General features: G+C 46.7%; 1 protein-coding gene and 5 non-coding genes across 11 annotated transcripts in view; 3 read left to right on the top strand and 3 right to left on the bottom strand.

Annotated features, from left to right (window-relative positions):
• Window positions 1-622: 622 nt before the first annotated feature.
• Window positions 623-694, top strand: TRNAA-UGC (transfer RNA alanine (anticodon UGC)). The gene has a single exon. It is a non-coding gene; the product is annotated as a tRNA-Ala (tRNA).
• A 460-nt stretch (window positions 695-1,154) lies between these two features.
• On the top strand, window positions 1,155-1,227 carry TRNAK-CUU (transfer RNA lysine (anticodon CUU)). Its single transcript has one exon. It is a non-coding gene; the product is annotated as a tRNA-Lys (tRNA).
• A 6,988-nt stretch (window positions 1,228-8,215) lies between these two features.
• TRNAV-AAC (transfer RNA valine (anticodon AAC)) lies at window positions 8,216-8,288 on the bottom strand. The gene has a single exon. It is a non-coding gene; the product is annotated as a tRNA-Val (tRNA).
• Window positions 8,289-11,545: 3,257 nt separating this feature from the next.
• TRNAK-CUU (transfer RNA lysine (anticodon CUU)) lies at window positions 11,546-11,618 on the bottom strand. Its single transcript has one exon. It is a non-coding gene; the product is annotated as a tRNA-Lys (tRNA).
• Window positions 11,619-12,006: 388 nt separating this feature from the next.
• TRNAV-CAC (transfer RNA valine (anticodon CAC)) lies at window positions 12,007-12,079 on the bottom strand. The gene has a single exon. It is a non-coding gene; the product is annotated as a tRNA-Val (tRNA).
• Window positions 12,080-13,253: 1,174 nt separating this feature from the next.
• Window positions 13,254-15,636, top strand: part of TRIM41 (tripartite motif containing 41) — an 11,214-nt gene continuing 8,831 nt past the window's right edge. For 2 of the 6 annotated variants that reach the window (XM_024767335.1, XM_024767336.1), the window contains exon 1: window positions 14,403-15,524. In XM_024767335.1, the coding sequence (XP_024623103.1) occupies window positions 14,715-15,524 (810 nt within the window). In that variant the 5' untranslated portion in view covers window positions 14,403-14,714. Of the gene's footprint in view, window positions 15,525-15,636 lie in introns of all 6 variants that reach the window. The other 4 variants (XM_024767338.1, XM_024767339.1, XM_024767333.1 and 1 more) reach the window with 4 other exon arrangements.

Below are 15,636 nucleotides of genomic sequence, written 5' to 3'. Positions count from 1 at the left end.
AACGCTGGCTCTGTTTTCTCTCTAGCACTCTACCTCCTCTGGAATAGGAGCTGATAGATGTAATGGACTATGTCAGTTTTGTTCACGGTTGAACCTCCAGTTTTCTAGAGCAGTTCTTGGTACAGAGTAGAGCTCGGTAAACTTTTCTTGGATTGAATTGATTTAAATGTGGGTCAAAATTCAGATATACAGAGCGGTTAACAGTGAAAAATCTGCCCATCACCTACGTCCCAATCAACTTTGCAATTCTGAATTACTTTATACAAATATTACATATTTTGCTACACTCCCCCCTCTTTTTGTTTAACAAAAGTAACATCCTGCACCCAGTCTTAACTTTCCTTTTTTCGGCTCACAGTTCATTTTGGGTATCGTGCCGGATGACTTTCCCTTCTTTTTCCCCGCTGCCTCCAAGGGTTTATCCCGGTCCTGTGTTCCCCCCGGGCGACCCTCGGTAGAGGTCCGCTCGCCTAGAATCAGTAGAGGACCCTGGAACAGCTCCCGGCGCTGGCCGCCGAGCTTTGCTGCGTTTGGGTTGTCGCGACTGGCGATGCTATTCATTCACCCTTGCCTTTCGCCAATAAAGGACTAAGGGAACATGGAAAATGCGGTGTCGGAGAGTGGGGATGTAGCTCAGTGGTAGAGCGCATGCTTTGCATGTATGAGGCCCCGGGTTCGATCCCCGGCATCTCCAGCGCAGGTATGCGTGACCGTTTTGCTTCCTCTTCTTCCAAGTTTCGAAACGCAGAACACTAGGAAAATTCCTAAAGAGTGGAGTTTGCTCAGGTTGGAGGAGCCGGCGGCCCTCACCCACTACAAGCCCAAGCCCGCGGCTCTGCCTTTAAACTTCCGACTGAAAAATCACAGGGTGAGCTCGTCGATGGCATCAGCGTGCGCAGGTTTTCCCTGCACTGAGCCGTACGTTTTCCAGGGATGGAAAAGGGCGAGGTCCCTGGCAGAAAAGGGCAAGAAGAAAACGGACGGAAGTGGGAGGGACGGTCAGTCAAGCACGGTCGGTAGAGTTTGAGTTTCCTGGGTTGCTAAGAATCTTGTCTTTAGTGGCCAGATCTTGTCCCAACTAACTTCAAACCTGGAGCTAGATACAGCCCGAATCCTACCTTGAAGTAAGAATTATTGAAAGACGGGGCACACACGCCCGGCTAGCTCAGTCGGTAGAGCATGAGACTCTTAATCTCAGGGTCGTGGGTTCGAGCCCCACGTTGGGCGAAGTGTGTGTGTTTTGGTCACACGAAGCACTTCCTTGCCTGACCCGCTTTCGGAAGAAATCCTGTACGGGAAATTCCGTGTGTGTGATATTCACGAGGCCGTTTTGTTGTCACTCTCCGGTTCATTGATTAATCTATCCTTTACCTACTAACAAAGTGGGTTTTTAAAACTTTTGGGGGGTTAAAAAAATTTTTTTTTTTAATTTTTTAAGACATACATAATAAAATGTACCACTTTCACCATTTTAAAAAATTGAAGTATAGTTGATATACAATGTTGTGTTAGCTTCTGGTGTACAGCAAAGATAATATATATAGATATATAGGTTGTTTTTCAGATTCTTTTCCATTATGGTTTATTACAAGATATTGAATATAGTTCCCTGTGCTATACAGTAGGACCTTGTTCATTTTCACCATTTTAAAGTTCACAGCTCTGTGCTTTAAACACATTCACATTGTTGGGCAACCATCACCACCATCCATCTCCAGAACTTTTTCATATTCCCCAGCTGCAACTCTGTACCCAGTGAACATTAACTCCCTAACTATCTTTCTTCCAGCCCCTGGCAACCACCATTCTACTCTCTGTCTCTATGAATTTGACTACTCTAGGGACCTCATATAAGATGAACCATACAATATTTGTCCTTTTGTGATTGGCTTATTTCACTTAGCATAATGTCTTCAAGGTTCTTCCATGTTGTAGCATGTGTCCGAATTCCTTCCTTTTAAGGCTACATAATATTCGATTGTATGTATATACCACATTTTGTTTGTCCATTTATCTCTCGATAGACACTTGGGTCCCTTCCATCTTTTGGCGATTGTGGATAATGCTGCTATGAACACGGGTGTACTACTAGTACACATGTTCGAGTTCCTGCTTTCACCTCTTTTGGGTATATATCTAGAAGTGGATTTGCTGATATATGGTATTTCCCTGTTTACTTTTTTGTGGAATTGCCATACCATTTTCCACAGAGGCTGCACCACAAAATGAGTTTTTAAAACATCTTTTGAGTAGGTAATAAACTGTACTGTTCAAAAATTGAACCATCTATAAAGATATTCAGTGAAAAGAATCTAACTTCCATCCTCCCTTCCTAGGTAACAAGTTTTGTATCTATGTACATATTCTTCCAGAGTTTTTTAATGCAAATATATTTTTGTTTTCCCCTATTTTACACAAAAATATAATTACAGCTCTGTTATATTTTGATGATCTTTCCATCTCAAGACATAGAAATTTTCCTCAGTCTTTTTTTGCAGCTGCATAATATTCCACTGTAGATGAACCCTAGTTTAACAGATCACCTACTGATGGATATTCATAGTTTCCAATCTCTTGCTATTACAATCAATGCTGCAGTTAATAAGCAGGTCGTGTTGTCATTTTGCGCTTTTGAACTTATATCTGTAAGGCAAATTCCCAAGGAGTAAGATTCCTGGGTCAAGGTATAGATGAAGTTGTAATGTAAAATAGACAAATCACCAGGCTATGGGTCCTACAGGGTGATCTTACCTCCCACCAGTCATGAATAAGATTGACTGTTTCTTCACTGCCTTGGTGGCGTCGGGATGCTTTAACAGCAAACCTAACATGTGACTGTCCCTACCCCCTTAAAATTAACAGGGCCCCTCACTGTCTGTCCTATAGGATAATAACCATTGCAGGGCCAGCAGGGAGAGGGACCTTCCTTTTGCCTCTCACAGGCACATACTTGGACAAAAGATTTTGAAGATCACATTGTCACTCTAATTTATGGTTTCTAATCCAGTTCTATAGGACAACGTTATTTTTTCTCTTTTCAGTCCTGTTTCTGTGGGAGGCCATCATGTTTTCTTCACTTGCAAAGCCATGACATCATTGGAAAGGCCTGCTCAATTATTTTTTACTCGGCAAATTTTCTCCCTGGACAAGGAGACTCCAACCAGATATAAGACATTAAATTTGTATGTGGGGCTTCCCTGGTGGCGCAGTGGTTAAGAATCCACCTGCCAATCTAGGAGACACGGGTTCAAGCCCTGGTCTGGGAAGATCCCACATGCTGCGGAGCAGCTAAGCCCGTACGCAACAACTACTGAGCCTGTGCTCTGGAGCCCGTGTGCCACAGCTACTGAAGCCCATGTGCCTAGAGCCCGTGCTCTGCAACAAGACAAGCCATCGCAATGAGAAGCCCGTGCACTGCAACGAAGAGTAGCCCCCGCTCACCGCAACTAGAGAAAGCCCGTGCACAGCAACAAAAGACCCAACACAGCCTAAATAAATAAATAAATAATAAAATAAATAAATTAAAAAAAAAAAATTTGTATGTGATGTTATACAAGGTCTTGGTGTCATATGGGGGATATATAAATTATTAGATCATGCATGTAGTTTGTGAAGTGGTCTAAAACAATGATTATATATAATTTATATGTAAATTATTAATCAACCATCCACACGAATATTCTTATTTAAAAATCTCATTTGAAGCAGAAGATTATTTCCAGGTTTAATATATTCATGGCTATATTCTAACTAGTCTAAAAATACTCCAGTATCATCTTTTTCTTTAACAGCCACTGGTTTCCCTTTACTAAACTTGAGAAAATCATTCTTCTATGGTCTGTGTAGCATCAGGAGAGAAGGTTCAATCACTATCAAATGCTCACCCATTATTTCATTGCTGTTTATGTCATATCACATTGGTTTAAGGGTGCAAGTCCCCCCAAGAAAAAGGCACGTCTCAGTCACATGCTGGTGTCATGGGGAATGTGAATTGTGGGTAAGGAGGAAGACAAAATGTCAACCAGAGCAAGCTAATTCTGGAGGACTGCCTGCAAAAGGAAGAGTGGCCAAAAAAGACGACCCAGAATGACCTGCTCCTCTATTCTGTGTCAGGACCAACTGAACTAAAATCACTGGCTATTTTGGGAAACCCTCTCTGCTATCATTTGAGATGTTTAGCGCCTAAGGGCAAGGGGGAGTCTTTTGAATAGGGAAAAGTATGTATTCTTTTCAATACATACTTCTTTTGTGATTAATATTCAATGTATTACAGTTGCAAATGTTAAAGTCTAGTTTTCCTCAAGGCTTTAAATTTAATTTACAAATATTGTTGTTCTTCTTATGAAGCTAGAAATTTCTGAAACAAATGGAACAATCCCTTTCACTGGTTCTTTCATGAATTAAGGTTACCAAAAGGCATCTTCCTGAACATCTAAGCCACTGGTGATATTCTCTTAGACATTTTAGATGACAATTACAGAATTTATCTGAACCTTCAATTCGTGGTGAGGCGAGGGAGGCACTGGGGAGGCAGTGATTAGGTCACAGCTGGAATCTAGAGCTGGTGTTTATTTGAAATTTTCGGAATGAACCTATGTGTTAATTCATTTGTCCTTAAAAACTCCACATTGTGTTAAAAACTCTACTCTGTTCTTCATTTGCCTGGGAGTCCTCAAAGACATAAGATCCCGTGTCCTCCACTCATTTTTCTATCCACCTGCAAACAAAACCAGCAAATGGTGCGGAGGCAGTCATCCGAATGCACAGCCAAGGAGGTATAGGTGTGGCTCCTTAGCCTCCAAGCCCCTGGTCTTCCGTCCTTGAACCCACCAAGTTTACTCCTACTTCAGGGCCTTTGAACTCTCTGCTCCCTCTCCCAAAGGCCTCTTCCCCAAGATATCTGGAAGGCTAGCTCTTTCTTATCTTCCTGCCTCAGCTCATTGTCACCTCTTCTGATGCATCTTTTCTGGCCTACCTCTCTAATACTGTGCTCTGCCTGACATTCTATCAGATCACCCTCATTAATTTTCTCACAGTCCTTATCGCTCTCTGAGATTATTTTTCTACCTGTTTATTTGTTGTTTGTTATTTTAATTGCCCATCAGAAGGTAAACACCAGGAGGGAGGGCAGGGACCCGTTCTGTCTTTTTCACTGCAATGAAAGTGAACGAGTGAATGAAGTTTCCTTTTTTTTGGTACGCGGGCCTCCCCCTGCCGCGGCCCCTCCCGTTGCAGAGCACAGGCTCTAGACGCGCAGGCTTAGCGGCCATGGCTCACGGGCCCAGCCGCTCTAGGGCATATGGGATCTTCCCGGACCGGGGCACGAACCCGTATTCCCTGCACCGGTAGGCGGACTCTCAACCACTGCGCCACCAGGGAAGCCCTGAAGTTTCCTTTTAATAGTGGCACACCGTACGTTTGTTGCAAGGGTGCAAAGGAGTCAATGATGCCCAGCATCTAGAACAGTTTCTAGTCCACGGTAAGGACCCAATTCATGAGATTTGTAGCTATTAATATTATTTCCTAACCTTGAAGTTTTACACATAAAAGAACCAGAGGGAAAGGGAGATGATCAATAGAGTGACGATAGAAGGCTATTCCATGAAATCTATGAGGATTATGAAGAAAAGAGGCAGTGGGATGGGAAGTGGTAGATGTAGAGATAAAACAGAAATGGTGGAAGAGAGAAAAGCGTTGAAGCTGAGTGATGAGTACTTGGGGTTTCCTAATACCATTCTGTCTACTTTAAATTTTCTAATAAAAGTTTAAAACATGAAAGCAAAAAGGAATACAATTACTCTTGAGTGAGAGATTTAGGTAAATAATTTTGTAGAGTAATGATGTTGAGGTTTATTTGAAAAAAAAAAAAAGGAAAGATCTAGCAAAGCTACAATTGAATAGAGCTCTCAGTGTAAGCTTACATCCTTTAAAGGATTTCCCTAGGGTACGTCAGAAGTGGGGGAGCCAGGGACTTTTGTCCTGACACCCAGATTTGGCTCTTTTCTTTTACTCTTCACTAAAAATCAATCAATCAATCAAGCTCCCTGAACATTCTCCTGCATCCAGGAAAAATTATAGATAGGCCCGAAGTGTGAACTTCTACCAGGAAACAAGGATGCTCTCAAATTGCCAGGGCAATGCTGAAAGGACCAAGGGACCAATTTAAAGGGGCTTCCACTGACAAGCAGCTACAATTTAAGGATCAGAAAGAGAATAATTTTAGCATTAATTGAAACAAGATGAATCTAGGAAAGCTGTCAAGTCCTATTGACGATTTAGCATTAAAGGTAACCCAAAAGAAATACGACTCACGTGAGACAGCTTTCTGTGGCGCTTATTGCTCAGTCCAGCTGGTTCTTTGGTGTTAATTGTGTTGCATTGAATTTGTTTACTGTCTCCCCAAGGAAGTCAGATGACAACTCTTATGTTAGCTGAGGCACAGATCAAAATCCACCTGGAGAAGAGTGACAGGACTGAGTGATGGTCCTGGCCTCCCAGAGTCCTGGGTCGGCTTGGAGGGGTTGCAAGAGAACCTCTGGTGGTCCGGAGCCTCGGATGCAGGGACTGTACTGACTCATCTCAAATTACTATGAAAAACACGAGGAAAAAAAAAGAAATTGGGTCAGCAGGGGAAAGTCTGGGAGAATTCTTCCAAGTGGGGTCCAAAATTCTTCACTCTTCTAGGGCTCTAAGTTGCATGACAGGGCCCTGTCATTCTTGGTTGGGTTTACATCTGTAAACCCAGGTAAGGCATACAAATAAGTATAAAAGAGCAATGATAAAGAGATGGGCCCGATATTGATTCTGTGTGTGTGTAAGTTATGTGAATGCAGGTGGCCTAACAAGTTTTGCCATCACTGGGCTATTTTTGGTTATGTTTTGTCTGCATTTAAGATGTGTGAAATTTTAGGGAATTCCCTGGAGGTCCAATGGTTAGGACTCGGCACTTTCACTCCCAGGGCCAGGATTTGATCCCTAGTCTGGGAAATGAGATCCCGCCAGCTGCGAAGCGCAGCCAAAAAAGAAAAGAAAAAAAAAATGCGTGAAACTTGAGAATTTGATTTACCACTTTGATGTTTTCTCTACTCGACTTTCAAGTTTGACAGAAGTCCTGGGAAAGAAGTTGCTTCTCTCACGTGTAAGTTGGTGTACCGTCAGGTGTATGAGAGTGTGAACCCCATTTTCCAGGCTGCACTGCAAAAGTCCACATCGTGTGTTTCTCTACTGACATCTCTCCGGCCGGGAACTCTGTTTGGGGGACTCCAAGCACAGCTGGTCTGCTTCTGTGAAGCCTTCGCTGCCTTTTCCCCTTGATCTCTGGAGCCCGTTTCTCAACACACCTGTCACTTCTCACAGGCCTGAAACAGATGCGCAGCAAGTGAGGATCGGTGAAGAAGGCGGCTGACCGAGACACCTCTGGAGAGACCGATGGTTCTTTTTACTGTTCTGCACTGCCGCTGAGGACAGGTTGACGAGGAGGCGCAGGATGGGAGTGAAACCAGTCAGGGTAGAAAAACTCAGACTCGCTCACGGTGTTGTCCGTAAGGTGGAGGTTGTCGCGATAGCCAGCAGCGCCGAGCGGGAGCCAGTCACCAGCAGATCACTGGCAGAACCAGGTGCTTTTCCGGCTGTGCTAACTTGAATTTCTCTCGGTGCCCTGTTTCTTCCCCCATTCTCCGTTCTTTAGCACCGTCTACTATTTCCTCTACCCCACATTTGCTCACCTTATGTGATGTGTCTGCGCCTCAGTGGCCTCACCTACAGTAGAGGGAGACACCTACAACAGGACCAGACACAGTCAACATGATGTGATAGATGATGTGGTTATTACTGCTATCTTTCCTGCGAACAATTCCCCGGCCTGACTTCCACTATACGTTTCCAACGCACTCCTTCTTGTACTTTTTTTTAATATTTTATTTGTCGTTGAGTGGCATTCCTGCCTTTTGCTGCCTCTAAATCTAGGATTTTAAGTTCTGTGAAGTCTGGTTCTAATGACATAGACCACCTGCTTTTGCACTACAGACCTAGAGATGTGGAACATATTAGCTTGAAGGGAACTGGTAATAGATTGGAAAAGACAGGAGTATGGATAAAACTGTAAAAGTTATGCGTACTTTTATACACATACATTCCGGCAACAAATGACAGAAGTAGGCAAGTTAACTGGAAGAAACTGTTTTAGCAGGGGAATAAAAAAGAAATATAACATTGTTGTTTCCGCCCGGTTTCGAACCGGGGACCTTTCGCGTGTTAGGCGAACGTGATAACCACTACACTACGGAAACACATGACTACTCTACTTCCCATACCGTTTATAGGACTTATGATCATAGTCAATGTCCAGGACCCTCTACCCATCCGCTGGCTCAGAGCCCCCGGAACCATTCTGCCCTGGAATACCGGTCCCTTGGTGGCCTTGGGTAACAGTGTTTGTCAAACTGTGGAGCGCGATCCGTTAGTGGGTAGTGAAATCAATCAAGTGTAGCAATTAAAAAAAAAAAGTGTGAATGAAAGCAGCGGGCCTCGTGGGAGGGAAGGTAAAATGTGGCTTGAGGCTGGATAACCCTCTCCATTATCTCTGTCTTCTAGGGAGAGAGCTGCCAGGTTTAAATTTTCAGATAATTTGTGCTCTATTGACAGTTAGATCTAAAGGGTTCAAATACATTCAAAGTATATGAGATTTGAATATATTTTCGTCAAAATGTAAATTAGATATGAACAAGCAACAATGAAATTAATTTTACGTATGCTTTCAATATAATTATATATTTCTTAGAAATTATACAAAATTATTAAGAATAAACGGGAGATTGAAATTAGTGAATATCAAATTTTAAGTCGATGTTATTTAAATAAAGCTGAAAAAAATTTATTAAATTTTGAAAACGTAGTGAAATCTTTTAAGTATTTTATAAAAATAAAACCCATTCAATTTCCAGGATTGGGATGAGGTTTAACACATGCTCTATGTAGATATGCTATATGTATCTACCTGTATGCAAATTTAAGAGGAGTATCGATGGTATAATATTGCAAAATGTTTTTCTGTTGCCGATGCTTGCTCCCAAAGACCTAGGTAACCAGGAATTGGAACAGAGGCTGAGTCCTACTGAGTAGGGATCCTTAAAGTGTCTGTGACACGGAAGGCCCTCTCCCCCAGAGCACAGGGCAGGAGGCCCTCTTGCCCAAGTCTAGTTCAAGGTTACCAAGGGGCCTGCAAGTGGCCCCATCCATGGACGCTTTACCATTTTCCCTTCCTAGACTATAATTTGACTCTACCCACTTGTCGTCCCTTTTTGCACATCTCGACTCCCTTGGCTTCAATGGAAGCTTCGCTGCTGGCTTTCCTCCTATTCCGACTCCTCCTTCTTGTACCTGAGGCCATCTCCCTGAGGGTCAGATCCCAGCTCACAGCTTGACCCACACTCTATCCCTGCAACTGAGACTCCAGCTAAGACTGCTCTCCCCTGTCTTGCACATGTCCCTTTAGACGTCTCCCAACTTGTTCAAGACTGAACTCATTACTCCTCTCTCCTCTCTCCCCCACCACTTCCAATCTTCAGTATCCGATCTCGGTTGTTAAACCATCGAAAGCAGAAATCCAGGAGACCCCTCTCCTGCCCCGAGTACAAACCATACATCCAGCTCCTTCACCGCTTCTCCGGTCGGCTGCTGCCTTGCCCCTGGCGCCAGCCGCCTCCTGTCTGGACCGTGACTGTTTCCTTCCGGCCCCTCTCCCTGACGCGGTCTCAGCCCCCTCACACCTCCTGCTCATCATTCCTGAAAGAATCCAAGACGTAAATCAGTGCGAGTCCTTCTGCCTCTGCAGCTTTTACTACAGCTCGAGGAAAAGACCAAAGATCCTACCATGCATTTGCCTAACGTCTGAACCTATGAACGCCAAGAGCAACGTGGGTCACTTACTAGCACCAGGATTCTAAACCAGACCCGGCCCGAGGGGCAGCGGTGGAAGGGGTGGAGAGGAAAGAAAAGCAGGAATTGTAGCAAAAACCTCGGGCGGGCGTGCCCTGCGCTTGTTGGGAGACAGGGAAGAGAAGCTTGTCCACTTAAGATTCTCTCTCTCTCTTTTTTTTTTAACATCTTTATGGGAGTATAATTGCTTTACAGTGGTGTGTTAGTTTCTGCTTTATAACAAAGTGAATCAGCTATACATATACATATATCCCCATATCTCCTTCCTCTTGCGTCTCCCTCCCACCCTCCCTAACCCACCCCTCTAGGTGGTCACAAAGCCCCGAGCTGATCTCCCTGTGCTATGCGGCTGCTTCCCACTAGCCATCTATTTTACATTTGGTAGTGTATATATGTCCATGCCACTCTCTCACTTTGTTCCAGCTTACCCTTCCCTCTTCCCGTTTCCTCATGTCCATTCTCTACGTCTGCATCTTTATTCCTGTCGTGCACTTCGGCTTTCTCTTAATGAAAAAGCCAGAATCTTTTAGGAATGTTTTCCAGTCCCACTAAAGGTGGTAAAAAAATAACCCTGAAACCACTTTGCAAACGAATCCACAAGCATTTGGACAAGACGAAATGCCAAAGTTCAAACTCTTCTAACACCGTCTTGTTTAGACCCAAACGTTCCAAGAAAAGACCATAATAACACTAACTCCCCAGGGACGCGTGAGGTAGGCCTGTACTAGCAACTCTGCCTACTTTACCAACTCTGCCCATTTCCTGTCCACACTGCTCTCAGAGGGTGTCATGCTAAATCCTCCCTAACGCTCCCTTTTGATACACTTCTGAGACCGAAGGTGGTACTATCCTTCGCTTAGCAAGTTTAATAAACCAGCTTTATATAACCAACAGACTTCTCTCGTGGTCTGGTATGTATGTGGGGAGACTTCTACAGACGGAAAATAGAAAATGGGCTGAATTAACAGGACTAAGGAACAATAAATGGAAAAGAATGAATTCAAGTGAAGTTAAGGAAGAATTTCGTGACAAGACCGGTAAACGGAAGATGTTCATGTTAGGGTGTTCCAAGAAAGGACATTTTAACGTTCCTTTACGTGTAGGGGGAATGTGGAGGCTGGGATGTGTGGGGTAACATTTCACAAAAGATCGACTCAATACCGACCATAAAGAGAGTATACTGGACATGAGGGTCTCGGACATCGAAACGCGGCGGCGGTGAGAGCGCGGAATACTAACCTCTAAATCACCTGGTAAGGTGGTCGCTAATCAGGGGTCCCTGGGGTCCTACCGCAGCTTCCGGGGGTCACTCAGTGCCCTCCCTCCCAGGGCAGCTTGCCCGGGACACGCGGGCAGGTCGTCTCTTAAATAGAGGGCGCCTAATACATGTTGAGCGCTGATAGGCGGATTTCAGTAAGCGGAATGTGGTCTGAGGAACAGGCCCCTAGGAATTTGTTGGCCGGCAGTCACCCTTCACTCTCCCTTTCGGGAAGCAATAGGCCTTACAGCTGGGTGCACTCCATCTCGAGTGCGGGTCTTGGTCTGGAGAATACCTTGCTGCCCTTGCATCAAAAGCTCTTTTATTATCCTCATTTCCAAAATGAATCAGCGCCCAACGTGGGGCTCGAACCCACGACCCTGAGATTAAGAGTCTCATGCTCTACCGACTGAGCTAGCCGGGCGGCTATTGAAAGTACCGTTTCTGTCCCAACGGACCAAGATCCACAAGCAAGGATGCAGGCACACTGCTATGCAATCGCAGAAGTATTATAGAGCGCCAACTGTGCGCCTGGCTCTGCCCTAATGACTAGGACCGAGGGGTCCGAAGTCTACGCCCCCTCGACACGGAAGAGGTGGCCGTGCAGGCGTCCGGGGGGAAGAGCAAAGAGATTAGCTGAGGTAACGAGACCTGAATTTACGCTGGAGCACTTATGCAGAATATAGACTGCTACGGTACCGCCTCACGGCCAGTCTCCGAGAAACAGAAATAGAGATAAACACACACTTGTCCTTCACGTGACAGCCTTCACTCTCCGGGATGCCGGAGAGACGGTGACTAGGACCAAAAGTTGTTTCCGCCCGGTTTCGAACCGGGGACCTTTCGCGTGTGAGGCGAACGTGATAACCACTACACTACGGAAACACCCACAGCGAGAGCGTCACTGATAATACCCTGAAATCTACACGTAGCCGGAACTGGCAGGGTTGAGAAACACCACAAATCCAGAGGAACAAGGGGCTCCCATCAGGGGCCGGCTGAACCGTGTTCGGGTCTTGTGGCCCCATTTTTCTGCCACAGTAGCGCTCGCAGCTCCCGGCACGGCCTAGTACTGTTCACGCACGAGGATTCGTGGTTTTGGCGCGTTCGGACCACCACTTTAGAAAGCACGTCCATTTGGAGCGTCCCCAAGAGGCGGGAAGGGCCTCGAGATCAGGGTCAATTCTATCGCGCAGCGTCCGACACTCGCTGGGGATTCTGTACATGGACACAGGTTCTGTAACTTTCCCCGCAGTTAAAAAAAATTTTTTTAATTAATTGAAATATATATATATATTTTAAAGCATCAAGTATTATTTCTATTGCACAAATAATCTATTTGGCAGAGTTGCTCTGAGTACCACAGCAGTATCTTTATCTTTACTGATGCCGTTCTACATGCCCCCTAGGATTCTCTCAAGTAAAATCAATTCCGCAAACCCATTCCGAGTCCCTGCTCTTAGACTGAGACTCCACGAAGACAGACCTCGAGGTTTTCTGGGCGTGGAGCACGCGTCGGGCACAGCTCAGAAAGTGTTAAATGAATCGACAGCACTTGGGGAAATAAACTTTTCACGCACGAGGATTCGTGGTTTTGGCGCGTTCGGACCACCACTTTAGAAAGCACGTCCATTTGGAGCGTCCCCAAGAGGCGGGAAGGGCCTCGAGATCAGGGTCAATTCTATCGCGCAGCGTCCGACACTCGCTGGGGATTCTGTACATGGACACAGGTTCTGTAACTTTCCCCGCAGTTAAAAAAAATTTTTTTAATTAATTGAAATATATATATATATTTTAAAGCATCAAGTATTATTTCTATTGCACAAATAATCTATTTGGCAGAGTTGCTCTGAGTACCACAGCAGTATCTTTATCTTTACTGATGCCGTTCTACATGCCCCCTAGGATTCTCTCAAGTAAAATCAATTCCGCAAACCCATTCCGAGTCCCTGCTCTTAGACTGAGACTCCACGAAGACAGACCTCGAGGTTTTCTGGGCGTGGAGCACGCGTCGGGCACAGCTCAGAAAGTGTTAAATGAATCGACAGCACTTGGGGAAATAAACTTTTTTTTTTTTTCTTTAAGGCAATACATTGACATGGTTCAAAATTCAAAACACACACAACGACATTTACGGAAAAGTGTCCTTCCTATCCTGGATCCTCAGACTTCCCAGAGAAACTAGTATTCTTCCAGAGATAGACGACGACGATGATAATAATGGGTAGCTAAAACTTGTATCTCACTTACCATGTGCTAAGCAACATTCTAATAGCTTTGCATTACATTAATTTCACTAAGCCCTCTGAGATAGGAACTGCCCTTACTTTATGAGTAAACAAAAGACTATAAAGCTATTACATACATTTAACATCCTATTCCCCCCCCATTTTTTACAGATATACTCTACACACTATTCAGCACCTTGCTTTTTTCACTTCAGAATACTGTACATTTTGAAGAGGATTCCCTTCTTATATCTAAAGTGTTCCAATGTGTGAATGTGCATGTCACGATTTGCAACCGTTCCTTTACTGATGGCAATTAGGAAAGTTCATCTAAACGATGCGATAGTGACCGACCGCAGTTTCTAAAATGGGTGTGTAAATGCCAACTACAGAGCGGAGGAGGAGGGGGAGGGTCTCCGGTCCCACCTCCACCGAACTTCTACAGGCCCCGCCCCCTAGTCTCGGAGGGACGCTCAGAGCCCTCAAACAACAAAGTCCTTCGCCTAGAAGGGCCGGAAGTACTTCAGGGCGCTCACCGACCGCCGCCCCTCCGCTTCCGGCATCGGCGGTGCGGAGTCCCTGCTGCAGTTCTCTGTGTCCGGTCGGTAGGATGGCGCCGGGCCGATGCGGTCATAGCACTGAGAGCAGACGGGCGCCAGGCCCTTCCACCGTCCCCCGAAGTTTATCCCCAGTGGCGGGCGATGGGGGAGGCCGAGCTTTCTGTTTCGTCTGCGTTCCCTGCTCCCTCGCATCACAGAGGCGTGCGCCTCTGTCTTTCTAGGTCTCCCGCCCTGTTCCCGAGTGCCTGCTAGAGCGTCTTCTCACCGTTTTCTGTCACCCAGGGGCCCGGGGCGGGTAAGGGCGGGGAGAGGGATAGAAAGGGATGTAGCGTGACCGCGGATGGAACTCGCGAGCTTGGGTGGCTCGCAGCACCGGAAGTGTTGGGGGGACGGAAATGAGGGGGCGGAGCCAGGAAGTGAGGAGGGGCGGGGGTTTATGAGGAGGCCAGGGGAGCTTTGGGGTAGATTTGCACTCAGGGCCACCTGAGGGACTTGGGGGTATCGCTCAGCTGTATCCCCTCCCCTCTCAGGGACACGGTTGTTGTCTGGCAGTAGGGAACTCTGTGCGGAGGGGTGGGTTGTAGGGAGGACATTTCTCTGGCTGCGCTTGAGGCAAGGTGTATAGAGGCAGGGCTGGGGGTGGGGCTGGGTCGTCAGGGCGTCTGAGAGGGAAGACCCCCCCCGCCCCCCAGCTCCCCACCGCCCGTCTACACTGGCTGACTGGACACTAAGATGGCTGCCGTTGCCATGGCACCCAACCCTGTGCAGACCCTTCAGGAGGAGGCGGTGTGCGCCATCTGCCTCGATTACTTCACGGACCCTGTGTCCATCGGCTGCGGGCACAACTTCTGCCGAGTGTGTGTAACCCAGCTGTGGGGAGGGGAGGATGAAGAGGACAGGGACGAGTTAGACCGGGAGGAAGAGGAGGAGGACGGAGAGGAGGAGGAAGTGGAGGCTGTGGGGGCCGGTGGGGGGTGGGACACCCCCATGCGGGATGAAGACTATGAGGGCGACATGGAGGAGGAAGTCGAGGAGGAAGAGGAGGGTGTGTTCTGGACCAGTGGCATGGGCGGGTCCAACTGGGAAAACATGGACTACGTGTGGGAGGAGGAGGACGAGGAGGAAGACCTGGACTACTACTTGGGGAACGTGGAGGGGGACCTGAGGGGGGAGGATGAGGAGGATGAGGAGGAAGTGCTGGAGGAGGACGAGGAAGAGGAGCTAGATCCCGTCACCCCACTGCCCCCGCCTCCAGCCCCTCGGAGGTGCTTCACCTGCCCCCAGTGCCGCAAGAGCTTTCCCAGGCGGAGCTTCCGCCCCAACCTGCAGCTGGCTAACATGGTCCAGGTGATTCGGCAGATGCACCCAACCCCTGGTCGAGGGAGCCGTGGGAACGAGCAGGGCATTTGTCCCAAACACCAAGAAGCCCTGAAGCTCTTTTGCGAGGTGGATGAAGAAGCCATCTGTGTGGTGTGCCGAGAATCCAGGAGCCACAAACAGCACAGCGTGGTGCCATTGGAGGAGGTGGTGCAGGAGTACAAGGTGAGAGAAGTAGAAGATGGGAGTTGAGTGGGGGTGGAGAGGAAGTAAGAGGAGCTGGGAAAAGGAAACATGTCTTCCCACCCCCCCCACCCCCCCCGGCTCCCCCTGGAAG

Source organism: Neophocaena asiaeorientalis, unplaced genomic scaffold (assembly GCF_003031525.2).
Source record: "Neophocaena asiaeorientalis asiaeorientalis breed wild unplaced genomic scaffold, Neophocaena_asiaeorientalis_V1.1 scaffold87, whole genome shotgun sequence".
NCBI lineage: Eukaryota > Metazoa > Chordata > Mammalia > Artiodactyla > Phocoenidae > Neophocaena > Neophocaena asiaeorientalis.
Note: the sequence above shows the minus strand (reverse complement) of the source record. Positions and strands in the feature narration are given on the sequence as shown.